Here is a 26,447-nt window from a genome sequence, read left to right as displayed (position 1 = left end):
AGTGAACAGTCTGCCCCAAGAGTGCGAGCTCACAGGGACAGCAGAGAGGAAGGAGCAGCAGGGCTGTACTCAACTCCTCTCCCTCCCCACTGCGGCCTTTGGCCTTTGCTGGTGCAACTGTGCTCAAGTTGCTCTGTGCTCCAGGAGCATCCAGGAGTGGGAAGGTCCGGGCACGTCCATGCTGTGCTCCTTTGGCTGCTGTTCCACCCAGGAGCATGACAGGATTGCAAGGAGTCAGCAAGTGGTTGGGCAAGACGCAAACCACCGTGACAGCAGCGCACAAAAAGCTGCATTTCTGCAGGAATGCGGACACGAGGTTGTGCCAAGGATCCTCTGCACGGCTGAATCCATTTCCCACAGAGCCCCCGTGCCAGGCCGTGGATGGTTCTCACTGAGCTGCAGTTGAGGCCTGTCCTTGTGCTTCAGCACTTTTTGGTGATTCACAGGTGACTCCACGGTGGTCTGCCGGTGCCACCTGGCAGTCAAAGGGCCCCGAGTGTGCCAATCCATCCCTGAGCCAGGGAAAACAAGCCAGACCCTCTGGGTCAGTGGCCTGAACAAGCCACCCAGTAATGATGCAAGGGTGTGCGTTGGTTGGGAAGGCTGCACCAAAGCAAACAGATCCACTGGGTGATGGCTGACTTTCAGCTGTGAGTCAGCAGGCTCCTTTGTTCCTCTCCAGGCCCCTCTCCAGAGCCCTTGCTTCTCCTCAGGAGAGTCGTGAGTAAAATACTGGCAGGTCAGACAAGGACAGTGCTGTTACTGAAGAAAACGCTCTGGGCTTCCCTGACTGCCGACAACAGATCGACTCGGGTGTGCTCCATGGGCAAAATCCCATGGAACTGGTGGCCACCTTCCCCGGGAAGGGCAGGTTATGCACAACATGGCCTCATGGCCTGAATCTGCTGCAAGGCTTAAGCAGCAACTGGAATGAGGCCTCAGACGAGCGCTGGTCTGTGTGAGAAACGTAATTGCTATCAACAGAATCATCGCAGTGCTACCCAGGATGAAAAGGGAGCCAAGCATTTCAGGCAAAACAGGCATGTCTTTCATCTACCTGCAGAGCTTGGAGAAGCCAAAATTGCTGTTTCTCAACACGCTTCATGTTTGTGTCATTTTTCAGCTCCCCTGGGGCTCTGGGCCGCAGTATAAAAGGGAGTCCAACTCCCAGCTCCTCTATCGTCTCCTCAGCCTTCCTCTGCTCTGTCATCTCGGTAAGTCTCAGTTCATTTCACCTCTTTTCTGCTCGCTTGGCAGGACGGTTGTCGTGGAAAGGGCTGTGGGCATTTGCATCCATTTTCCTTGGGAATGGTCCAAGATATGAAATAGGGCATTGTTTGGCTCTTTTACCAGCCACAGATCTTTGCAAGGCTCAGGACATACGGCCAACACTCTCTAACCAATGTCTGGGCCGTTCCTCCACCATTCCCTGTTCCTCCGGGATGCTCCTTTGGCTTTATTGGCGTGAGAAGGAGCTTCCTCAGAAGAGCCAGTCCCCCCATAGAGGTCTTCCTTCGTGGTGGGAAGGAAGGAGGCTCACTGAGGAGAGTTTCTGCAGAAGGTGTGTGGGGGGCCTCCTGAGGCCACAGCTGATGCCCTCTGCTCCCTCTCGTTGCTGCAGGGCCGCCTCCCTCCGCCAGACATGTCGTGCTACAGCCCGTGCGCGCCGGCTGCCTGCGGCCCAGCCCCGCTTGCCAACAGCTGCAACGAGCCGTGCGTCCTGCGCTGTGCCGACTCCAGCGTTACCATCCAGCCCTCGCCAGTGCTGGTGACGCTGCCGGGCCCGATCCTCAGCTCCTTCCCTCAGAGCACCAACGTGGGGTCCAGCGCCTCGGCTGCCGTGGGCAGCTCTCTCAACGCTGCCAGCGTGCCCATCGCTTCCGGAGGCTCCCTGGGGCACGGGGGCTTTGGCTGGGCCGGGCTGGGCCGGGGCTTCTGCGGGCCTCTGGGACGGGGCAATCGCTGGTACTGAAGCCCGCCGACGGGCTGCCCGTGGCCCAACGGCCTGGAGCGTGGCCATGGCCTGCCTGCGGGTAGGGGCCTGCGCTGCCCTTCCTCCTCCTCCCGAGGAAACCTCTGTCTGTGCCCCTCTTGCTCTGCTCCCACCCTTACCTGCTGCTCCCTTCTGCCGCATCGGCTCCTGCTGATGCAGGAGTGCCAGAGCCTTGGAGGGCGGTTGCAAAAGAAGCATGGCTGGACTGGAGGCTTTCCTCACCACTTCTCTCAACTTCACTCAGCCTTCCAGCTGCGTTGCTCATGCTCTCGTTACTCTTTGATTTTCCCATTAAACATTTTGGGCATCATGTGTGCAAGAGGGTTGTGTTTCATTTTTCCTTCCAGCCCTCGGCAGCTGTGAAGGCAAAAAGGTTCTTCCCTTGGTAAATCCAGGAGTTTCCCTGCCGTTCCTGGGTTTGGCAGAGCTTCCTCTTAGTTTTTTCTGACATCTCATAGCAGTGGGGACGAGACCCATCTCGGGTGACAGCTCTTGCGCAACGAGCCCCATTCATCAGTGGCGCACCTTGGAAATCACCAAACAAAGTAGTCGGATGGGTAGTTTGTGTTTTCTGTTCAAGTCCCCGTGCTGTACTGATTACAGGCAGGGACTGAAGAGGCTGCTGTGTGGGTACGTGTTGTAGTTGAGAAAGGATACGCTTTGGAGCAGCTAGATATTCCCTTAGTTTGAATAAAGATGGCAGGGACAAGTTGGTGCAGCTGGCAAGCTGCTTCCAGTTATTAGGAACAAGTGCTGCGTGCTAATCAGCTGAGCCCTGTGTGATCACATGGGCGGAAGCAGCATATCTAAGGAAGTAGGCAGCAAAAGAAGGTTGGCTTTGAGTCAACCCTGTTGGTTGCGCTACATTGCCCCTGTGCACTCTTGCACCAACTTCTCTACGTCCTTGTAGGAGCATCACTCGCTTCCTCACAACCCTGCTGGGTCAATAACAGACCCGGACGGGCCTGGCTGCTTTTTGTGCCACTGCCGTGGTGGCCGTCCTGAATCTGCCAGTCCTCTCCCCATTCACACGTCTCTGCTATTTCATGGGTCACTCTCTTCCTTCCCAGCTGTTTGCTGTACTGGGAGAGATGCAGCCTGTGCTGAGATCCTGGGTGACTGCCCAGAGATCAGCTCCATGATGCCATGGCCAGACTAGCGGCACATGCTCGGTCCTGGTGAAAATCCACCAGTCAGGTGTGGGTCACTCCTGTCCACGTGAGCTGGTGGTATCGCTCCAGAATGGACGGGGAACGTGGATGGCGACAGGTTAATCTCAGCATAAGACCTTTTGGTCTGTAATAGAATAAGTGGACATGAAACCACCGAGAGCAAATACAATTCCTGAAGGAAACGTTTAGCTGTGCTAATTTTACTTTAACTGGAGGCGCCTGCAGAACTGATCTCTGCATCACCCTGCCCTCTGGGTTACTGCCTGTGCACGTGTGTGAATTGGTTTAGTCCCTCTTCTAGTTTTACACGTGTGAGGAAACCCGTGTCCAGGTTCAGGGAAATGTGGGTTGGTGTGTGTCCTTATTTTCTAATATTTGTTCAAGATACAGTGCATCTCAGGTCTCTGTTATCCTGTCTTCTGCTGCCGCCACTTAGCAACTGGGCAGGAACTTCTTCTCAAATACGTTAGTCACGGAGGCATTGCTTCCATCACTAATTGGCTTGGCCTTGGCCAGTGGCAGGTCCATCTTAAGAGCTGTCTGGCACTGGCCCTGTCAGATACAGTGGAAGCTTCTAGCAGCCGTTTTCTTTTTTGTTAAGAAGCCACCCCTGTAGCACCCTGCTACTAAAACCTGGCCACGCAAACCCACTACAGTCCTCTTCCTGCTGCTTGCGTTTCTAGGCGGAGCACCACCGGGATGTCTTCAAAACATCATAGATCCTGGGAGGTCTCCTCTAGCAGGTCCATGGAGGGTTTTGCTGTTTAGTAGGGGCATTTTTTGGTGTTGAGACGGGGCACTTTTTTCTTTTTTTTTTTTGAAACTTGGAATAATCTGGTATTTTTTGTGAAAAAAACCTTTTTCTCTCTACTTCCTTTGTTTTTTGGAGGAGTGAGCACACTGAGTGCATTGAGTATATTGTTAAGGAGAGAGCAGCAGCAGGGGCCGTACGTGGGTGCTGAGAGAAGAGCAAGAGTCAGGGCAGCCTGCGATATCCTCCCAGAATCCTCTCCCAGCCTCGACTATGTTCAGGTCATGGAGATCAGATGTAAGCCACCCTTAGCCACTCGTCATATTTAGTAACCCGTGATGAGCTTCTTTCACGAGCTTGCCAAATAGGTAAACCTTGAATTGATATAAATAGAGCATCCGCGATATTCTTGGCGGGTCTTTTGGGATTCCCTTGCAAAGTTTCCGTTTGTTACGTGGAGAACTTCACCTTACTTTTTTTGAACCTGCCTTTTCGTGTTTTTATTCAATGCTCTGGACTTCATGTTGGAAGAAACGCTAAGGCTGAATAGTGTGTCTACCTTTCCGTGTAACTTCTTCTTTTGTCACTTTTGCTCTTAACTGGCAAATCGGCTGCATCAGAGAGTCCTGCCTAGGTAATTTTGCTCGTACAGAGGCTATTCCACACCCTTGGTCACCATACAAGTGAGAGTCAGGGTATGTATCAACAAACAAAAAAGGAGACGAGATGAAAAAACGTGTCTGTGATTTTCACCTTGAATTAAGAATTAAAAACGTGCAAAAGTTGGACAGTTTTGCCAGCTGAGAGATTCTCCTGAGCGTATTATCACTGTTCAACAAAAGTAGCAAATGGTATTGCAGAGATTTAAGTATTGACAGGACAATCCGATATTTCCAAATTTTGATCTAACTCATCTCTAGGTCAAAACAGACATTTGACAAAAGCATTTTGACTGCCAGTTGCCGTTGCCTCACCTAGTACTTTGGCTCATTCCTCTGCCTTTCCATCCTTTCTTCCCTGATCCCAGCTGACATCTTTTGTCTCTGTCACTCTCCCGAGTGCAGCGTCCTGTCAGAGCTGCCATTCCCACAGACTGTGTCTGCACTGGCTGCTTCACAAGGCAACTGCACTGAGCGGGTGGAATCACAGGACCGATCTACTGGTTCATGGTCATTGTGTCCTGAGCCTCCTCCTCTTCTGCCCCTGCCATCCCATAGCAGTGGAGCCAAGACCCGTCTGGGGGTGATAGCTCCTGTGGAAGGAGCCACGTTCATCACCGGCACACCTCGGAAGCAGCAAAAGAAATCTTCCCACACAGCTTGCAACACAGCTAGCTGTTGGCATGCCCCCGTCACTCTGGGGAAGCAAATGCTTTCTATTGCTTTGGAGCTTTATGGCATTTGAGTACACTGTGCACCGGTGTCCACAGAGCCCCGTACTCCCGTGGCTCTAAAGCGCCAGGCCATCGTATCCACGCAGTCCAAGAAACCCAGCTGTCCCTCTCTCCCACCTCACTGGAGGCAGGGCCCTCTGGTGCTGGTTATTACCTTTCCTTCACACCTGACAGATGTCACCTGCAACGGCTGAGGACTTGTGTCCTTTTTCCAGTTGCCTTGTCAACGCCCCATTCCCTAGAAAGGGATTCCAGCTGCTTGGCTTCCCTACCCTCTCATTCCAGGCTACTGGCCCCATTATCCCGGCAGCCAGGTGACAATGTGCTCTCGTGCATGAGAGCCAAAAGCCTTTTGCATATCTCACAGCTTACTCGGGGATAGTGGCAACCATCTCATTCATGAATTCTGCCTCTTCCTCCTCCTCTTCTCCTGATGGTCCTACTTCTTCAGCTGCTTCTTCCACATCTTCCTCCTTGCCGTTCTTAGTAGGAGTTTCTTCCCTCCCTAAATGAGCTGACTTTCATGTCCAATGTTGCTTCTTGGGTATGGGGAGACTAATCCTGGCACAGGTTGGTCCTCAGGTTCAGCTGCAGTGCCTGTTGCTGGATTCTGAGCGGCCACAGTGCCTGTGGCAGGGGTGGGAGTGTCTGCAGCGCCCGTCAGTCTGTTTCCTTCCCCTGCCCTCTGAAGGTGTTGCCTAGTGTTGAGCAGCGTTCGATAGGTACTGGCAAAGACCCAGCAGAGTGTGGCAAGTTGTGTGTCTTTGGAATAGCCACAGCATTTTCCTTTGCAATACTCTGTCACTCTCTCAAGGTCCCGCAGTTGGTCAGGAGTGAAGTTCCAAAGCACTGGAGGTGAGGTGAGAAGTTCCCTAGACATCTGCCCATTTTCTCCCACGTGCCATTCCACCCATAACTATCCAGCCTTGGGGTGGATCTTTGAGTGACACACACAACAAATTGTATCACCCTAAGCAAGACATGGAACACCTTCAGGAGACACAGCAGCAGAAGCAGGAGGACTGGAACATCCCGTGGTTATACAAAATCCTCAAAGGCTGCTGTAGTTAGCCAGAAGGAGAAAGGGGAGGTGAAAGAGTGGGAGAAAGTTTGGCTCTCTGCCTTCACCATGGATTGGGTGAGATTACTGATGAATTCTGAGAGAAAAAGCCCGAGGTACAGGAGTGACAATAATGTCACACACCAATAGCAGCTGAACCCCGTGACCAATGATATAATCACATCGCAGATTGACCGTACCCAGGAAAACACAATACTGATTGTCATCGCTCTCCCGTAGGTGGTAAACAGCACCACAGGGAACACGGAGCGTGTAAGAGTTTGCATAAGACCACCACGTAAAGAAACGAGCCAGCACTGTAACCAGCCTGCCTCGTTGAACTAATAGAATAAGTCTGTACAAACCATTGGCTTTAGTGCACTCTGTTCAGATTTGTCCTTACTGCAATCCTTCAAGCTCGCACTGCTCTAGAATGTCAGGGGCAAAAGAGGAGTCTCTGTCAAACCCAGGAAACTGCAGAGAAACCCCGGTTTTTACCAAGGGAAGAACTCTTTTGCCTTCACAGCTGGTGAGGACTGGAGAGGAGGGGAAAATGAAGCACAACTCTCTTGCACACAATGATGCCCAGAATTTTTAATGGGAAAATCAAAGAGTAGCAAGAGCATGAGCAATGCAATTGGGACGCTGAGTGCAGCTGAGAGAAGTGCCTGCTCTCACAAAAGCCTCCAGTCCAGCCATGCTTCTTTTGCAACCGCCCTCCAAGGCTCTGGCAATCCTGCATCAGCAGGAGCCGATGCGGCAGAAGGGAGCGGCAGGTCTTTGTCGGGGAGCAGCAGGTAAGGGTGGGAGCAGAGCAAGAGGGGCACGGACAGAGGTTTCCTCGGGAGGAGGCGGAAGGGCAGCGCGGGCCCCTTCCCGCAGGCGGGGCGGGGGCAGCTGGGCTGCGCTGCAGACCATGGCCACGCTCTCAGGGCTGGCTCCAGGCCGCTGGGCCACGGGCAGCCCGTCGGCGGGCTTCAGTACCAGAGATTGCCCCGTCCCAGAGGCCCGCAGAAGCCCCGGCCCAGCCCGGCCCAGCCAAAGCCCCCGTGCCCCAGGGAGCCTCCGGAAGCGATGGGCACGCTGGCAGCGTTGAGAGAGCTGCCCACGGCAGCCGAGGCGCTGGACCCCACGTTGGTGCTCTGAGGGAAGGAGCTGAGGATCGGGCCCGGCAGCGTCACCAGCACTGGCGAGGGCTGGATGGTAACGCTGGAGTCGGCACAGCGCAGGACGCACGGCTCGTTGCAGCTGTTGGCAAGCGGGGCTGGGCTGCAGGCAGCCGGCGCGCACGGGCTGTAGCACGACATGTCTGGCGGAGGGAGGCGGCCCTGCAGCAACGAGAGGGAGCAGAGGGCATCAGCTGTGGCCTCAGGAGGCCCCCCACACACCTTCTGCAGAAACTCTCCTCAGTGAGCCTCCTTCCTTCCCACCACGAAGGAAGACCTCTATGGGGGGACTGGCTCTTCTGAGGAAGCTCCTTCTCACGCCAATAAAGCCAAAGGAGCATCCCGGAGGAACAGGGAATGGTGGAGGAACGGCCCAGACATTGGTTAGAGAGTGTTGGCCGTATGTCCTGAGCCTTGCAAAGATCTGTGGCTGGTAAAAGAGCCAAACAATGCCCTATTTCATATCTTGGACCATTCCCAAGGAAAATGGATGCAAATGCCCACAGCCCTTTCCACGACAACCGTCCTGCCAAGCGAGCAGAAAAGAGGTGAAATGAACTGAGACTTACCGAGATGACAGAGCAGAGGAAGGCTGAGGAGACGATAGAGGAGCTGGGAGTTGGACTCCCTTTTATACTGCGGCCCAGAGCCCCAGGGGAGCTGAAAAATGACACAAACATGAAGCGTGTTGAGAAACAGCAATTTTGGCTTCTCCAAGCTCTGCAGGTAGATGAAAGACATGCCTGTTTTGCCTGAAATGCTTGGCTCCCTTTTCATCCTGGGTAGCACTGCGATGATTCTGTTGATAGCAATTACGTTTCTCACACAGACCAGCGCTCGTCTGAGGCCTCATTCCAGTTGCTGCTTAAGCCTTGCAGCAGATTCAGGCCATGAGGCCATGTTGTGCATAACCTGCCCTTCCCGGGGAAGGTGGCCACCAGTTCCATGGGATTTTGCCCATGGAGCACACCCGAGTCGATCTGTTGTTGGCAGTCAGGGAAGCCCAGAGCGTTTTCTTCAGTAACAGCACTGTCCTTGTCTGACCTGCCAGTATTTTACTCACGACTCTCCTGAGGAGAAGCAAGGGCTCTGGAGAGGGGCCTGGAGAGGAACAAAGGAGCCTGCTGACTCACAGCTGAAAGTCAGCCATCACCCAGTGGATCTGTTTGCTTTGGTGCAGCCTTCCCAACCAACGCACACCCTTGCATCATTACTGGGTGGCTTGTTCAGGCCACTGACCCAGAGGGTCTGGCTTGTTTTCCCTGGCTCAGGGATGGATTGGCACACTCGGGGCCCTTTGACTGCCAGGTGGCACCGGCAGACCACCGTGGAGTCACCTGTGAATCACCAAAAAGTGCTGAAGCACAAGGACAGGCCTCAGCTGCAGCTCAGTGAGAACCATCCACGGCCTGGCACGGGGGCTCTGTGGGAAATGGATTCAGCCGTGCAGAGGATCCTTGGCACAACCTCGTGTCCGCATTCCTGCAGAAATGCAGCTTTTTGTGCGCTGCTGTCACGGTGGTTTGCGTCTTGCCCAACCACTTGCTGACTCCTTGCAATCCTGTCATGCTCCTGGGTGGAACAGCAGCCAAAGGAGCACAGCATGGACGTGCCCGGACCTTCCCACTCCTGGATGCTCCTGGAGCACAGAGCAACTTGAGCACAGTTGCACCAGCAAAGGCCAAAGGCCGCAGTGGGGAGGGAGAGGAGTTGAGTACAGCCCTGCTGCTCCTTCCTCTCTGCTGTCCCTGTGAGCTCGCACTCTTGGGGCAGACTGTTCACTTTGAGAAGGAGAATTCTGAAAAGTAGAATCAATACATTTCCGTGGAACAAGACCTTTCTCTGTCTTCCCTTTCCTGCTCTTCCTTGATCTTGAACCCAATACAGAGCTATCTGGCCACCTTTAGGAACAGTGCCTCCACCCTTTCTCACAGTGATGCTTCTCCTAATGTCACTGAGAGTCCCTTTTTGGCCCTCCGCCAGAACATCTCTGGCGGTCGGAGTCCTGTTCTTGCTGAGTGCTCCCCAGCTGCAGGCCCGACTGAGAGGGCCAGTCACGTTCCCCAGCACACATGTGCACAGCCCACACACAGGGCCTGCAGCTCCTGGAACCCTTTTGGGTGAAGTGCCGTGGGACCGCAAATGGCCGTTGCTTCGAGGAGCCGACATCCGATGCATCACGGTGCTCCCACCCAACAGGGAAACGCAAGCCAGAGCTTCCAGATGAAAGAGACAAGTGCTTCATCTCTTGGCCATGCCCTGCAAGCCTCAAATTGCTGTTTGTCAACATGCTTCACAAAGAAGGTGTGTTCCAGGCCTCCTGAGGCGCTGGCTCACCATATAAAAAGCCTGTGCCACTCCATCCCCTTCCATCCACGTCTCTTCCCTTGCTCTCCACAGTGAACTCGGTAAGCTTGAGCTCCCTCCTCCTCTCGCTGCTGGGAGGATTTCTGTCAGGGAAATTTCTGCTTCCCTTCTGCATGGGGTCCTTCTGATAGACTGTCCAGCCTGAAAATACATTCTGCTTCCCTCTTTGGGAGGTGAGCTGGTGAGTGAAGATGGAAGGCTTTGTTCCCTTCCGAGAGGGAGGCAGGTGGGGCTCTTTTGTAGCAAGGTCTCTGCTGAGGGCTGAGGCTGGACGACCCGTCTCGTCTAAGCACTTGCTGGGTGCTTCCTCCCCGCTGATTAGTGCAGCAGCCGGCCTTGGTCTCTCTTGGCACGGCAGGGAACTTTCCAGGCAGTTGTGCCTGCTCTGAGTGGAGCCAAGCTGGGGGTCTGACGGGTCCCCACAGCTGATGCCCTCTGCTCCCTCCCGTTGCTGCAGGGCCGCCTCCCTCCGCCAGACATGTCGTGCTACAGCCCGTGCGCGCCGGCTGCCTGCGGCCCAGCCCCGCTTGCCAACAGCTGCAACGAGCCGTGCGTCCTGCGCTGTGCCGACTCCAGCGTTACCATCCAGCCCTCGCCAGTGCTGGTGACGCTGCCGGGCCCGATCCTCAGCTCCTTCCCTCAGAGCACCAACGTGGGGTCCAGCGCCTCGGCTGCCGTGGGCAGCTCTCTCAACGCTGCCAGCGTGCCCATCGCTTCCGGAGGCTCCTTGGGGCACGGGGGCTTTGGCTGGGCCGGGCTGGGCCGGGGCTTCTGCGGGCCTCTGGGACGGGGCAATCTCTGGTACTGAAGCCCGCCGACGGGCTGCCCGTGGCCCAGCGGCCTGGAGCCAGCCCTGAGAGCGTGGCCATGGTCTGCAGCGCAGCCCAGCTGCCCCCGCCCCGCCTGCGGGAAGGGGCCCGCGCTGCCCTTCCGCCTCCTCCCGAGGAAACCTCTGTCCGTGCCCCTCTTGCTCTGCTCCCACCCTTACCTGCTGCTCCCCGACAAAGACCTGCCGCTCCCTTCTGCCGCATCGGCTCCTGCTGATGCAGGATTGCCAGAGCCTTGGAGGGCGGTTGCAAAAGAAGCATGGCTGGACTGGAGGCTTTTGTGAGAGCAGGCACTTCTCTCAGCTGCACTCAGCGTCCCAATTGCATTGCTCATGCTCTTGCTACTCTTTGATTTTCCCATTAAAAATTCTGGGCATCATTGTGTGCAAGAGAGTTGTGCTTCATTTTCCCCTCCTCTCCAGTCCTCACCAGCTGTGAAGGCAAAAGAGTTCTTCCCTTGGTAAAAACCGGGGTTTCTCTGCAGTTTCCTGGGTTTGACAGAGACTCCTCTTTTGCCCCTGACATTCTAGAGCAGTGCGAGCTTGAAGGATTGCAGTAAGGACAAATCTGAACAGAGTGCACTAAAGCCAATGGTTTGTACAGACTTATTCTATTAGTTCAACGAGGCAGGCTGGTTACAGTGCTGGCTCGTTTCTTTACGTGGTGGTCTTATGCAAACTCTTACACGCTCCGTGTTCCCTGTGGTGCTGTTTACCACCTACGGGAGAGCGATGACAATCAGTATTGTGTTTTCCTGGGTACGGTCAATCTGCGATGTGATTATATCATTGGTCACGGGGTTCAGCTGCTATTGGTGTGTGACATTATTGTCACTCCTGTACCTCGGGCTTTTTCTCTCAGAATTCATCAGTAATCTCACCCAATCCATGGTGAAGGCAGAGAGCCAAACTTTCTCCCACTCTTTCACCTCCCCTTTCTCCTTCTGGCTAACTACAGCAGCCTTTGAGGATTTTGTATAACCACGGGATGTTCCAGTCCTCCTGCTTCTGCTGCTGTGTCTCCTGAAGGTGTTCCATGTCTTGCTTAGGGTGATACAATTTGTTGTGTGTGTCACTCAAAGATCCACCCCAAGGCTGGATAGTTATGGGTGGAATGGCACGTGGGAGAAAATGGGCAGATGTCTAGGGAACTTCTCACCTCACCTCCAGTGCTTTGGAACTTCACTCCTGACCAACTGCGGGACCTTGAGAGAGTGACAGAGTATTGCAAAGGAAAATGCTGTGGCTATTCCAAAGACACACAACTTGCCACACTCTGCTGGGTCTTTGCCAGTACCTATCGAACGCTGCTCAACACTAGGCAACACCTTCAGAGGGCAGGGGAAGGAAACAGACTGACGGGCGCTGCAGACACTCCCACCCCTGCCACAGGCACTGTGGCCGCTCAGAATCCAGCAACAGGCACTGCAGCTGAACCTGAGGACCAACCTGTGCCAGGATTAGTCTCCCCATACCCAAGAAGCAACATTGGACATGAAAGTCAGCTCATTTAGGGAGGGAAGAAACTCCTACTAAGAACGGCAAGGAGGAAGATGTGGAAGAAGCAGCTGAAGAAGTAGGACCATCAGGAGAAGAGGAGGAGGAAGAGGCAGAATTCATGAATGAGATGGTTGCCACTATCCCCGAGTAAGAGGTGAGATATGCAAAAGGCTTTTGGCTCTCATGCACGAGAGCACATTGTCACCTGGCTGCTGGGATAATGGGGCCAGTAGCCTGGAATGAGAGGGTAGGGAAGCCAAGCAGCTGGAATCCCTTTCTAGGGAATGGGGCGTTGACAAGGCAACTGGAAAAAGGACACAAGTCCTCAGCCGTTGCAGGTGACATCTGTCAGGTGTGAAGGAAAGGTAATAACCAGCACCAGAGGGCCCTGCCTCCAGTGAGGTGGGAGAGAGGGACAGCTGGGTTTCTTGGACTGCGTGGATACGATGGCCTGGCGCTTTAGAGCCACGGGAGTACGGGGCTCTGTGGACACCGGTGCACAGTGTACTCAAATGCCATAAAGCTCCAAAGCAATAGAAAGCATTTGCTTCCCCAGAGTGACGGGGGCATGCCAACAGCTAGCTGTGTTGCAAGCTGTGTGGGAAGATTTCTTTTGCTGCTTCCGAGGTGTGCCGGTGATGAACGTGGCTCCTTCCACAGGAGCTATCACCCCCAGACAGGTCTTGGCTCCACTGCTATGGGATGGCAGGGGCAGAAGAGGAGGAGGCTCAGGACACAATGACCATGAACCAGTAGATCGGTCCTGTGATTCCACCCGCTCAGTGCAGTTGCCTTGTGAAGCAGCCAGTGCAGACACAGTCTGTGGGAATGGCAGCTCTGACAGGACGCTGCACTCGGGAGAGTGACAGAGACAAAAGATGTCAGCTGGGATCAGGGAAGAAAGGATGGAAAGGCAGAGGAATGAGCCAAAGTACTAGGTGAGGCAACGGCAACTGGCAGTCAAAATGCTTTTGTCAAATGTCTGTTTTGACCTAGAGATGAGTTAGATCAAAATTTGGAAATATCGGATTGTCCTGTCAATACTTAAATCTCTGCAATACCATTTGCTACTTTTGTTGAACAGTGATAATACGCTCAGGAGAATCTCTCAGCTGGCAAAACTGTCCAACTTTTGCACGTTTTTAATTCTTAATTCAAGGTGAAAATCACAGACACGTTTTTTCATCTCGTCTCCTTTTTTGTTTGTTGATACATACCCTGACTCTCACTTGTATGGTGACCAAGGGTGTGGAATAGCCTCTGTACGAGCAAAATTACCTAGGCAGGACTCTCTGATGCAGCCGATTTGCCAGTTAAGAGCAAAAGTGACAAAAGAAGAAGTTACACGGAAAGGTAGACACACTATTCAGCCTTAGCGTTTCTTCCAACATGAAGTCCAGAGCATTGAATAAAAACACGAAAAGGCAGGTTCAAAAAAAGTAAGGTGAAGTTCTCCACGTAACAAACGGAAACTTTGCAAGGGAATCCCAAAAGACCCGCCAAGAATATCGCGGATGCTCTATTTATATCAATTCAAGGTTTACCTATTTGGCAAGCTCGTGAAAGAAGCTCATCACGGGTTACTAAATATGACGAGTGGCTAAGGGTGGCTTACATCTGATCTCCATGACCTGAACATAGTCGAGGCTGGGAGAGGATTCTGGGAGGATATCGCAGGCTGCCCTGACTCTTGCTCTTCTCTCAGCACCCACGTACGGCTCCTGCTGCTGCTCTCTCCTTAACAATATACTCAATGCACTCAGTGTGCTCACTCCTCCAAAAAACAAAGGAAGTAGAGAGAAAAAGGTTTTTTTCACAAAAAATACCAGATTATTCCAAGTTTCAAAAAAAAAAAAAGAAAAAAGTGCCCCGTCTCAACACCAAAAAATGCCCCTACTAAACAGCAAAACCCTCCATGGACCTGCTAGAGGAGACCTCCCAGGATCTATGATGTTTTGAAGACATCCCGGTGGTGCTCCGCCTAGAAACGCAAGCAGCAGGAAGAGGACTGTAGTGGGTTTGCGTGGCCAGGTTTTAGTAGCAGGGTGCTACAGGGGTGGCTTCTTAACAAAAAAGAAAACGGCTGCTAGAAGCTTCCACTGTATCTGACAGGGCCAGTGCCAGACAGCTCTTAAGATGGACCTGCCACTGGCCAAGGCCAAGCCAATTAGTGATGGAAGCAATGCCTCCGTGACTAACGTATTTGAGAAGAAGTTCCTGCCCAGTTGCTAAGTGGCGGCAGCAGAAGACAGGATAACAGAGACCTGAGATGCACTGTATCTTGAACAAATATTAGAAAATAAGGACACACACCAACCCACATTTCCCTGAACCTGGACACGGGTTTCCTCACACGTGTAAAACTACAAGAGGGACTAAACCAATTCACACACGTGCACAGGCAGTAACCCAGAGGGCAGGGTGATGCAGAGATCGGTTCTGCAGGCGCCTCCAGTTAAAGTAAAATTAGCACAGCTAAAACGTTTCCTTCAGGAATTGTATTTGCTCTCGGTGGTTTCATGTCCACTTATTCTATTACAGACCAAAAAGTCTTATGCTGAGATTAACCTGTCGCCATCCACGTTCCCCGTCCATTCTGGAGTGATACCACCAGCTCACGTGGACAGGAGTGACCCACACCTGACTGGTGGATTTTCACCAGGACCGAGCATGTGCCGCTAGTCTGGCCATGGCATCATGGAGCTGATCTCTGGGCAGTCACCCAGGATCTCAGCACAGGCTGCATCTCTCCCAGTACAGCAAACAGCTGGGAAGGAAGAGAGTGACCCATGAAATAGCAGAGACGTGTGAATGGGGAGAGGACTGGCAGATTCAGGACGGCCACCACGGCAGTGGCACAAAAAGCAGCCAGGCCCGTCCGGGTCTGTTATTGACCCAGCAGGGTTGTGAGGAAGCGAGTGATGCTCCTACAAGGACGTAGAGAAGTTGGTGCAAGAATGCACAGGGGCAATGTAGCGCAACCAACAGGGTTGACTCAAAGCCAACCTTCTTTTGCTGCCTACTTCCTTAGATATGCTGCTTCCGCCCATGTGATCACACAGGGCTCAGCTGATTAGCACGCAGCACTTGTTCCTAATAACTGGAAGCAGCTTGCCAGCTGCACCAACTTGTCCCTGCCATCTTTATTCAAACTAAGGGAATATCTAGCTGCTCCAAAGCGTATCCTTTCTCAACTACAACACGTACCCACACAGCAGCCTCTTCAGTCCCTGCCTGTAATCAGTACAGCACGGGGACTTGAACAGAAAACACAAACTACCCATCCGACTACTTTGTTTGGTGATTTCCAAGGTGCGCCACTGATGAATGGGGCTCGTTGCGCAAGAGCTGTCACCCGAGATGGGTCTCGTCCCCACTGCTATGAGATGTCAGAAAAAACTAAGAGGAAGCTCTGCCAAACCCAGGAACGGCAGGGAAACTCCTGGATTTACCAAGGGAAGAACCTTTTTGCCTTCACAGCTGCCGAGGGCTGGAAGGAAAAATGAAACACAACCCTCTTGCACACATGATGCCCAAAATGTTTAATGGGAAAATCAAAGAGTAACGAGAGCATGAGCAACGCAGCTGGAAGGCTGAGTGAAGTTGAGAGAAGTGGTGAGGAAAGCCTCCAGTCCAGCCATGCTCCAGGCCGTTGGGCCACGGGCAGCCCGTCGGCGGGCTTCAGTACCAGCGATTGCCCCGTCCCAGAGGCCCGCAGAAGCCCCGGCCCAGCCCGGCCCAGCCAAAGCCCCCGTGCCCCAGGGAGCCTCCGGAAGCGATGGGCACGCTGGCAGCGTTGAGAGAGCTGCCCACGGCAGCCGAGGCGCTGGACCCCACGTTGGTGCTCTGAGGGAAGGAGCTGAGGATCGGGCCCGGCAGCGTCACCAGCACTGGCGAGGGCTGGATGGTAACGCTGGAGTCGGCACAGCGCAGGACGCACGGCTCGTTGCAGCTGTTGGCAAGCGGGGCTGGGCCGCAGGCAGCCGGCGCGCACGGGCTGTAGCACGACATGTCTGGCGGAGGGAGGCGGCCCTGCAGCAACGAGAGGGAGCAGAGGGCATCAGCTGTGGCCTCAGGAGGCCCCCCACACACCTTCTGCAGAAACTCTCCTCAGTGAGCCTCCTTCCTTCCCACCACGAAGGAAGACCTCTATGGGGGGACTGGCTCTTCTGAGGAAGCTCCTTCTCACGCCAATAAAGCCAAAGGAGCATCCCGGAGGAACAGGGAATGGTGGAGGAACGGCCCAGACATTGGTTAGAGAGTGTTGGCCGTATGTCCTGAGCCTTGCAAAGATCTGTGGCTGGCAAAAGAGCCAAACAATGCCCTATTTCATATCTTGGACCATTCCCGAGGAAAATGGATGCAAATGCCCACAGCCCTTTCCACGACAACCGTCCTGCCAAGCGAGCAGAAAAGAGGTGAAATGAACTGAGACTTACCGAGATGACAGAGCAGAGGAAGGCTGAGGAGACGATAGAGGAGCTGGGAGTTGGACTCCCTTTTATACTGCGGCCCAGAGCCCCAGGGGAGCTGAAAAATGACACAAACATGAAGCGTGTTGAGAAACAGCAATTTTGGCTTCTCCAAGCTCTGCAGGTAGATGAAAGACATGCCTGTTTTGCCTGAAATGCTTGGCTCCCTTTTCATCCTGGGTAGCACTGCGATGATTCTGTTGATAGCAATTACGTTTCTCACACAGACCAGCGCTCGTCTGAGGCCTCATTCCAGTTGCTGCTTAAGCCTTGCAGCAGATTCAGGCCATGAGGCCATGTTGTGCATAACCTGCCCTTCCCGGGGAAGGTGGCCACCAGTTCCATGGGATTTTGCCCATGGAGCACACCCGAGTCGATCTGTTGTCGGCAGTCAGGGAAGCCCAGAGCGTTTTCTTCAGTAACAGCACTGTCCTTGTCTGACCTGCCAGTATTTTACTCACGACTCTCCTGAGGAGAAGCAAGGGCTCTGGAGAGGGGCCTGGAGAGGAACAAAGGAGCCTGCTGACTCACAGCTGAAAGTCAGCCATCACCCAGTGGATCTGTTTGCTTTGGTGCAGCCTTCCCAACCAACGCACACCCTTGCATCATTACTGGGTGGCTTGTTCAGGCCACTGACCCAGAGGGTCTGGCTTGTTTTCCCTGGCTCAGGGATGGATTGGCACACTCGGGGCCCTTTGACTGCCAGGTGGCACCGGCAGACCACCGTGGAGTCACCTGTGAATCACCAAAAAGTGCTGAAGCACAAGGACAGGCCTCAGCTGCAGCTCAGTGAGAACCATCCACGGCCTGGCACGGGGGCTCTGTGGGAAATGGATTCAGCCGTGCAGAGGATCCTTGGCACAACCTCGTGTCCGCATTCCTGCAGAAATGCAGCTTTTTGTGCGCTGCTGTCACGGTGGTTTGCGTCTTGCCCAACCACTTGCTGACTCCTTGCAATCCTGTCATGCTCCTGGGTGGAACAGCAGCCAAAGGAGCACAGCATGGACGTGCCCGGACCTTCCCACTCCTGGATGCTCCTGGAGCACAGAGCAACTTGAGCACAGTTGCACCAGCAAAGGCCAAAGGCCGCAGTGGGGAGGGAGAGGAGTTGAGTACAGCCCTGCTGCTCCTTCCTCTCTGCTGTCCCTGTGAGCTCGCACTCTTGGGGCAGACTGTTCACTTTGAGAAGGAGAATTCTGAAAAGTAGAATCAATACATTTCCGTGGAACAAGACCTTTCTCTGTCTTCCCTTTCCTGCTCTTCCTTGATCTTGAACCCAATACAGAGCTATCTGGCCACCTTTAGGAACAGTGCCTCCACCCTTTCTCACAGTGATGCTTCTCCTAATGTCACTGAGAGTCCCTTTTTGGCCCTCCGCCAGAACATCTCTGGCGGTCGGAGTCCTGTTCTTGCTGAGTGCTCCCCAGCTGCAGGCCCGACTGAGAGGGCCAGTCACGTTCCCCAGCACACATGTGCACAGCCCACACACAGGGCCTGCAGCTCCTGGAACCCTTTTGGGTGAAGTGCCGTGGGACCGCAAATGGCCGTTGCTTCGAGGAGCCGACATCCGATGCATCACGGTGCTCCCACCCAACAGGGAAACGCAAGCCAGAGCTTCCAGATGAAAGAGACAAGTGCTTCATCTCTTGGCCATGCCCTGCAAGCCTCAAATTGCTGTTTGTCAACATGCTTCACAAAGAAGGTGTGTTCCAGGCCTCCTGAGGCGCTGGCTCACCATATAAAAAGCCTGTGCCACTCCATCCCCTTCCATCCACGTCTCTTCCCTTGCTCTCCACAGTGAACTCGGTAAGCTTGAGCTCCCTCCTCCTCTCGCTGCTGGGAGGATTTCTGTCAGGGAAATTTCTGCTTCCCTTCTGCATGGGGTCCTTCTGATAGACTGTCCAGCCTGAAAATACATTCTGCTTCCCTCTTTGGGAGGTGAGCTGGTGAGTGAAGATGGAAGGCTTTGTTCCCTTCCGAGAGGGAGGCAGGTGGGGCTCTTTTGTAGCAAGGTCTCTGCTGAGGGCTGAGGCTGGACGACCCGTCTCGTCTAAGCACTTGCTGGGTGCTTCCTCCCCGCTGATTAGTGCAGCAGCCGGCCTTGGTCTCTCTTGGCACGGCAGGGAACTTTCCAGGCAGTTGTGCCTGCTCTGAGTGGAGCCAAGCTGGGGGTCTGACGGGTCCCCACAGCTGATGCCCTCTGCTCCCTCCCGTTGCTGCAGGGCCGCCTCCCTCCGCCAGACATGTCGTGCTACAGCCCGTGCGCGCCGGCTGCCTGCGGCCCAGCCCCGCTTGCCAACAGCTGCAACGAGCCGTGCGTCCTGCGCTGTGCCGACTCCAGCGTTACCATCCAGCCCTCGCCAGTGCTGGTGACGCTGCCGGGCCCAATCCTCAGCTCCTTCCCTCAGAGCACCAACGTGGGGTCCAGCGCCTCGGCTGCCGTGGGCAGCTCTCTCAACGCTGCCAGCGTGCCCATCGCTTCCGGAGGCTCCCTGGGGCACGGGGGCTTTGGCTGGGCCGGGCTGGGCCGGGGCTTCTGCGGGCCTCTGGGACGGGGCAATCTCTGGTACTGAAGCCCGCCGACGGGCTGCCCGTGGCCCAGCGGCCTGGAGCCAGCCCTGAGAGCGTGGCCATGGTCTGCAGCGCAGCCCAGCTGCCCCCACCCCGCCTGCGGGAAGGGGCCCGCGCTGCCCTTCCGCCTCCTCCCGAGGAAACCTCTGTCCGTGCCCCTCTTGCTCTGCTCCCACCCTTACCTGCTGCTCCCCGACAAAGACCTGCCGCTCCCTTCTGCCGCATCGGCTCCTGCTGATGCAGGATTGCCAGAGCCTTGGAGGGCGGTTGCAAAAGAAGCATGGCTGGACTGGAGGCTTTTGTGAGAGCAGGCACTTCTCTCAGCTGCACTCAGCGTCCCAATTGCATTGCTCATGCTCTTGCTACTCTTTGATTTTCCCATTAAAAATTCTGGGCATCATTGTGTGCAAGAGAGTTGTGCTTCATTTTCCCCTCCTCTCCAGTCCTCACCAGCTGTGAAGGCAAAAGAGTTCTTCCCTTGGTAAAAACCGGGGTTTCTCTGCAGTTTCCTGGGTTTGACAGAGATTCCTCTTTTGCCCCTGACATTCTAGAGCAGTGCGAGCTTGAAGGATTGCAGTAAGGACAAATCTGAACAGAGTGCACTAAAGCCAATGGTTTGTACAGACTTATTCTATTAGTTCAACGAGGCAGGCTGGTTACAGTGCTGGCTCGTTTCTTTACGTGGTGGTCTTATGCAAACTCTTACACGCTCCGTGTTCCCTGTGGTGCTGTTTACCACCTACGGGAGAGCGATGACAATCAGTATTGTGTTTTCCTGGGTACGGTCAATCTGCGATGTGATTATATCATTGGTCACGGGGTTCAGCTGCTATTGGTGTGTGACATTATTGTCACTCCTGTACCTCGGGCTTTTTCTCTCAGAATTCATCAGTAATCTCACCCAATCCATGGTGAAGGCAGAGAGCCAAACTTTCTCCCACTCTTTCACCTCCCCTTTCTCCTTCTGGCTAACTACAGCAGCCTTTGAGGATTTTGTATAACCACGGGATGTTCCAGTCCTCCTGCTTCTGCTGCTGTGTCTCCTGAAGGTGTTCCATGTCTTGCTTAGGGTGATACAATTTGTTGTGTGTGTCACTCAAAGATCCACCCCAAGGCTGGATAGTTATGGGTGGAATGGCACGTGGGAGAAAATGGGCAGATGTCTAGGGAACTTCTCACCTCACCTCCAGTGCTTTGGAACTTCACTCCTGACCAACTGCGGGACCTTGAGAGAGTGACAGAGTATTGCAAAGGAAAATGCTGTGGCTATTCCAAAGACACACAACTTGCCACACTCTGCTGGGTCTTTGCCAGTACCTATCGAACGCTGCTCAACACTAGGCAACACCTTCAGAGGGCAGGGGAAGGAAACAGACTGACGGGCGCTGCAGACACTCCCACCCCTGCCACAGGCACTGTGGCCGCTCAGAATCCAGCAACAGGCACTGCAGCTGAACCTGAGGACCAACCTGTGCCAGGATTAGTCTCCCCATACCCAAGAAGCAACATTGGACATGAAAGTCAGCTCATTTAGGGAGGGAAGAAACTCCTACTAAGAACGGCAAGGAGGAAGATGTGGAAGAAGCAGCTGAAGAAGTAGGACCATCAGGAGAAGAGGAGGAGGAAGAGGCAGAATTCATGAATGAGATGGTTGCCACTATCCCCGAGTAAGAGGTGAGATATGCAAAAGGCTTTTGGCTCTCATGCACGAGAGCACATTGTCACCTGGCTGCTGGGATAATGGGGCCAGTAGCCTGGAATGAGAGGGTAGGGAAGCCAAGCAGCTGGAATCCCTTTCTAGGGAATGGGGCGTTGACAAGGCAACTGGAAAAAGGACACAAGTCCTCAGCCGTTGCAGGTGACATCTGTCAGGTGTGAAGGAAAGGTAATAACCAGCACCAGAGGGCCCTGCCTCCAGTGAGGTGGGAGAGAGGGACAGCTGGGTTTCTTGGACTGCGTGGATACGATGGCCTGGCGCTTTAGAGCCACGGGAGTACGGGGCTCTGTGGACACCGGTGCACAGTGTACTCAAATGCCATAAAGCTCCAAAGCAATAGAAAGCATTTGCTTCCCCAGAGTGACGGGGGCATGCCAACAGCTAGCTGTGTTGCAAGCTGTGTGGGAAGATTTCTTTTGCTGCTTCCGAGGTGTGCCGGTGATGAACGTGGCTCCTTCCACAGGAGCTATCACCCCCAGACGGGTCTTGGCTCCACTGCTATGGGATGGCAGGGGCAGAAGAGGAGGAGGCTCAGGACACAATGACCATGAACCAGTAGATCGGTCCTGTGATTCCACCCGCTCAGTGCAGTTGCCTTGTGAAGCAGCCAGTGCAGACACAGTCTGTGGGAATGGCAGCTCTGACAGGACGCTGCACTCGGGAGAGTGACAGAGACAAAAGATGTCAGCTGGGATCAGGGAAGAAAGGATGGAAAGGCAGAGGAATGAGCCAAAGTACTAGGTGAGGCAACGGCAACTGGCAGTCAAAATGCTTTTGTCAAATGTCTGTTTTGACCTAGAGATGAGTTAGATCAAAATTTGGAAATATCGGATTGTCCTGTCAATACTTAAATCTCTGCAATACCATTTGCTACTTTTGTTGAACAGTGATAATACGCTCAGGAGAATCTCTCAGCTGGCAAAACTGTCCAACTTTTGCACGTTTTTAATTCTTAATTCAAGGTGAAAATCACAGACACGTTTTTTCATCTCGTCTCCTTTTTTGTTTGTTGATACATACCCTGACTCTCACTTGTATGGTGACCAAGGGTGTGGAATAGCTTTTGTACGAGCAAAATTACCTAGGCAGGACTCTCTGATGCAGCCGATTTGCCAGTTAAGAGCAAAAGTGACAAAAGAAGAAGTTACACGGAAAGGTAGACACACTATTCAGCCTTAGCGTTTCTTCCAACATGAAGTCCAGAGCATTGAATAAAAACACGAAAAGGCAGGTTCAAAAAAAGTAAGGTGAAGTTCTCCACGTAACAAACGGAAACTTTGCAAGGGAATCCCAAAAGACCTGCAAAGAATATCGCGGATGCTCTATTTATATCAATTCAAGGTTTACCTATTTGGCAAGCTCGTGAAAGAAGCTCATCACGGGTTACTAAATATGACGAGTGGCTAAGGGTGGCTTACATCTGATCTCCATGACCTGAACATAGTCGAGGCTGGGAGAGGATTCTGGGAGGATATCGCAGGCTGCCCTGACTCTTGCTCTTCTCTCAGCACCCACGTACGGCCCCTGCTGCTGCTCTCTCCTTAACAATATACTCAATGCACTCAGTGTGCTCACTCCTCCAAAAAACAAAGGAAGTAGAGAGAAAAAGGTTTTTTTCACAAAAAATACCAGATTATTCCAAGTTTCAAAAAAAAAAAAAGAAAAAAGTGCCCCGTCTCAACACCAAAAAATGCCCCTACTAAACAGCAAAACCCTCCATGGACCTGCTAGAGGAGACCTCCCAGGATCTATGATGTTTTGAAGACATCCCGGTGGTGCTCCGCCTAGAAACGCAAGCAGCAGGAAGAGGATTGTAGTGGGTTTGCGTGGCCAGGTTTTAGTAGCAGGGTGCTACAGGGGTGGCTTCTTAACAAAAAAGAAAACCGCTGGGAAGAAGTGCAGTTGGCTTTGTTGAGCAGCCAGTGCAGACACAGTCAGTGGGAAAGGCAGCTCACCAAAGTATAGCGAGGACTTTGCTCCCTGTTTTTCATGTCCAGAAGCACATTGTACGAGGAACGCTTTTACTGTGAGGCACTGCAGCTGCTCCTTTAAGACTTGATACAGAAAGAAATGTATGACATAGACTGATGCTGTCTCGTCAAGCAATTTAATCACAGATATTTACAGTCATTATTACTCAGCTGAGGTGTGGGAACAGAGAGAACGAAATGAAAGGAGGGAAAAGGTTTACTGCAAATAGCTTGCTGTCTGTAGCAGCCTTAGAATTTAAGTATGAATCGGATCAATATTAATGCCTTTAGAGAATCCAAAGTAAACAAGCCTAGGAAAACATGTTAACTGCACCAAAGTATTTGAGTGTTCTAGATGGAAAAGATATAAAAATTTTATAGGCTTTTCTTAGCATGCTTTTTGTTTAAATAAGGCTGATATAAATGAGAAATAAGGTGAAAGTAATGAAAGGAAAAGTAGTACAAAGAAAACTGAAGGAGTTAAGAGCTCAACTCTAAAAAAAACCCAACCAAACAAAATCCTTTCTCATAATGGATTAATTAATTCTTATTGTGTATGGCTTGTGCAGCCAATTACACAGTACTGAGAAAGAAATGAATTTTTGGCATACATACTTGGACATGGCAGTGCAAGCAAGTATTTTCCCCAGCCCACAACACAAACGCTGCATAGAGCTGAAGGTCCTGGCTACGCAGCATGCATACAGTGGCACAGTGCCACCTGCTCCCCCAGCACCCATCCCACACCCACAGTCCCATGGTCCCCTGGCCACGGGCACTGCAGTGCCCGGCCTGCACATTGAAGGGACAGCTGGCAGGCCACAAGCCCTCTGCAAAGCTGCTGTGTGTTCACGCTCTCTCTGCAGAGCAGCTGTGTGTCCAGACTAAAACAGTTCTGCTTTCCACTGTGTGGTAGAAAAAGGCTGGATAAAAGGCTCAGCAGCAGAGCTACCCATTTCAGCCTCCGGCTTCCTAGAACATGGTCTCCCCAGGGTGTGTCTGGAGTGAGGTGTTTTGTGTTTATTTAGAAAAGCCCCCAGCCTATCTTCAAGACCAGGCCTGCTGTCCCATCAGATTGTGATCAGCAAGCACAGCTCTCTGTGAAGCCATCAAAGCACAGAGGAGCTTCCATACTCTAGAAACAGCCTATGGCATCACTGCACTCTCAGAAACTGTCTGCAAGGCCCCAGAAAATGGGATTATAGCCATGCGCTTCTCCAGAATCAGCCAGGGATGCAGAGTCCCAGGGAACTAAGCACTGGTCAAGGCTGTGGGCAGCTCACAGGTACCATCTTCAAGCAGAATCCTGTCCAGAGGGAGGTTTAAACAGCAGAAACAAAGTCCTGTTCATCTGAGAGATCATCATAACATCTTCTTAATTAAGAGCTGAAGCACAAGCCAATACATTCACCAAAAAAGACATTTATTTTTTTCTTTTATTTTTATTATTTCTGTCAAAGAGTAAAAGAATATTCTCCAAATATTTTAATAGGCAAATGAAATCCCTCTTTTCCTACTTATATTTCTTTAATGGTGTCATGAATGCTGGAATCAAGTAATTGAACCATTTGTAAAAGTATGATATAGATTTGCATTGCACAGAAAATGACTGACATTTAACAACTGCTTCTCATTCCATTATGATGTGAGAATTTGGAGACAAAAGCTTTAAGACAGACAGACAATTTTTTTATTAAGAAATGATCTCATACTGAGTGAGTAATATTACTGTACCTACTCTCCCATCTTTGAAAGTTAAACACTGGGAGCAACATACCCAGTGACAAGTTTCATATAACACCTTTTTAATGGAATTAAAAGCAATACAATATAGAATAGCATGTTTGCAGGAGTGGTTCAATTTAAAGTAACTGATGAAAATATTTTAAATTAACATATCAAATAACCATGTTCATAATTAAATTTCAACATACAATTCAGTTGTTGAAGACTATCACTGAGTGTCTTAATAACTCTATTACTATCTTGGTGTTTCTACTGCTTTTCTGCCCACTCACATTTTGCACATAATTATCTTAAAACTATGAGCCATGTCTAGTAAGTACAGAGGATTCTTCCTCAGTATCTCTTCCATGAGCATGCGCTGGATTCATCAGAAGTCAGTATTTTTTTCTACTGCATTTTAGGGAAGTTTTAGAAAAGCAATATTAGAATATACTGGGGAAGTATTCTGCTAAGCTAATTAGGCCAAATTCTCGGACCTCATAAAATAACTCCTCTGGTTTGAGGAGAGGGTGGGGAAAGAAAGTTATGCCTTTCAGCAATTAAAATGTCTTCCTCCAAATTTGAGACTGCAACTTCTAGTGTATACATTAACTTCAACGCCTAAACATAATTAATTTACATTTGTAAGTATAATTGGTTATTTCAGCAAAAGCCCGTTCATCTCTTTTTTCCCCTTTTCTCATTTAGAGTTATTACTTAACAAGGTACCACTGTATAACAACGAAACTGATAACAGGTAGGAAAGTTGTTAAAAGAGTGGTGAACTGACAGTGTAGCTTTCCCATCTGACAACATTTTGGAATCTTTTTGTGTACTACACAACAGCTTCTTAAAGCCCAGATGATTCGTATGGGGACTTCAAGATGCAAAATCTAAATAAGCATTCCGTTCAGAACACCTTCAAAAATGCAAATGCGCCGGGGTCACGCACGGGCTAAAAAGCAAATTGTATCTCAAGCCATTTCGTAACCCATGCTCAGGGAAGAACCAAAAAGATTTCGTACCTCAGCTTCTTAAAAGTCCCACATTACAGAAGGAGAGGAGAGGAGAGGAGAGGAGAGGAGAGGAGAGGAGAGGAGAGGAGAGGAGAGGAGAGGAGAGGAGAGGAGAGGAGGAAGAACGATAAAAATAGTGCTATCCTTTGCACTGCTTTAATGAAGAAAATACAAGCAAGAATAAATCCTCCCTAGGATCTTACTTGTGGGAAGTATTAAGTCCTTCTCACACGGGAGTACTAATTTAGCAGACTCAAAGACAAAAACTGTGGTTTGTTTTCCCAATCCCTCCAGCGAAACATGAGGAAAAGCGAATGCCAGGATAACACCTGACACTTGGGTAGTTTGCTACCAAACGCCCAGGCTCCAGTCACCTAACTACTACAGCACCACCAACCTGTTACCGCCGCGGCCGTCGGCTGAGGCTTCAGAAGCACGGGCCGAAGCTCCATCTTCGATGTGTATCTCATAGACACGTTTTTAAGGAAGCTCAGATTTATTTTCCCCCAGTGGCTTCCTGGGCTCCCGCCGCAGCCCTGTGGGGCTCCTTCCGCCGCTTCCCCGCTGCCCAGCACCTGCAGGCGGCGCCCAGGGCCCGGCAGCGGCGGTGACTTCCCCCGGGCTGCGCCAACGCTGCTGGACTGGGGGGGGGGCGCGGGGAGGAAAGCGGTAGCCGGGACCTCCTGATCCAGTTGTCCTGAGCAAAAGAAGTGTTTCCCATCGTTAGAGAAAAAGCCCCGCTGCCGTT

At 52.2% G+C, this 26,447-nt stretch overlaps 4 protein-coding genes across 5 annotated transcripts; 2 read left to right on the top strand and 2 right to left on the bottom strand.

Moving 5' to 3' along the window:
• The first annotated feature begins 1,137 nt into the window (after positions 1-1,137).
• On the top strand, positions 1,138-1,972 carry LOC133625365 (beta-keratin-related protein-like). Its single transcript, XM_061995870.1, has 2 exons — positions 1,138-1,214; positions 1,622-1,972. The coding sequence occupies exon 2, from the start codon at positions 1,643-1,645 to the stop codon at positions 1,970-1,972; it is 330 nt and encodes a 109-aa protein (XP_061851854.1). The 5' UTR covers positions 1,138-1,214; positions 1,622-1,642.
• Positions 1,973-7,346: 5,374 nt separating this feature from the next.
• On the bottom strand, positions 7,347-16,688 carry LOC133625364 (beta-keratin-related protein-like). Its single transcript, XM_061995869.1, has 3 exons — positions 16,668-16,688; positions 8,105-8,195; positions 7,347-7,697 (listed from the first exon to the last, which is right to left on the bottom strand). The coding sequence occupies exon 3, from the start codon at positions 7,674-7,676 to the stop codon at positions 7,347-7,349; it is 330 nt and encodes a 109-aa protein (XP_061851853.1). The 5' UTR covers positions 7,677-7,697; positions 8,105-8,195; positions 16,668-16,688.
• Positions 15,811-26,264, bottom strand: LOC133625352 (beta-keratin-related protein-like). Of its 2 annotated transcripts, none has more exons than XM_061995734.1 (2): positions 26,097-26,264; positions 15,811-16,260 (listed from the first exon to the last, which is right to left on the bottom strand). In XM_061995734.1, exon 2 carries the CDS (start codon positions 16,237-16,239, stop codon positions 15,910-15,912), a length of 330 nt encoding a protein of 109 aa, XP_061851718.1. In that variant the 5' UTR covers positions 16,240-16,260; positions 26,097-26,264; the 3' UTR covers positions 15,811-15,909. The 2 variants fall into 2 exon arrangements, 1 of the variants encoding a protein (XP_061851718.1); XR_009818677.1 differs by lacking the exon at positions 15,811-16,260 and adding an exon at positions 16,687-16,758.
• Positions 18,944-19,273, top strand: LOC133625363 (beta-keratin-related protein-like). Its single transcript, XM_061995868.1, has one exon. The coding sequence runs from the start codon at positions 18,944-18,946 to the stop codon at positions 19,271-19,273; it is 330 nt and encodes a 109-aa protein (XP_061851852.1).
• Positions 26,265-26,447: the final 183 nt, after the last annotated feature.

The sequence above is a fragment of the Colius striatus genome, chromosome 4 (assembly GCF_028858725.1).
Source record: "Colius striatus isolate bColStr4 chromosome 4, bColStr4.1.hap1, whole genome shotgun sequence".
NCBI lineage: Eukaryota > Metazoa > Chordata > Aves > Coliiformes > Coliidae > Colius > Colius striatus.
Note: the sequence above shows the minus strand (reverse complement) of the source record. Positions and strands in the feature narration are given on the sequence as shown.

Excerpts from the sequence above, each read along its gene's own strand:
- LOC133625365 (XM_061995870.1), top strand. The coding sequence starts at position 1,643 with ATGTCGTGCTACAGCCCGTGCGCGCCGGCTGCCTGCGGCCCAGCCCCG.
- LOC133625364 (XM_061995869.1), bottom strand. The coding sequence starts at position 7,676 with ATGTCGTGCTACAGCCCGTGCGCGCCGGCTGCCTGCAGCCCAGCCCCG.
- LOC133625352 (XM_061995734.1), bottom strand. The coding sequence starts at position 16,239 with ATGTCGTGCTACAGCCCGTGCGCGCCGGCTGCCTGCGGCCCAGCCCCG.
- LOC133625363 (XM_061995868.1), top strand. The coding sequence starts at position 18,944 with ATGTCGTGCTACAGCCCGTGCGCGCCGGCTGCCTGCGGCCCAGCCCCG.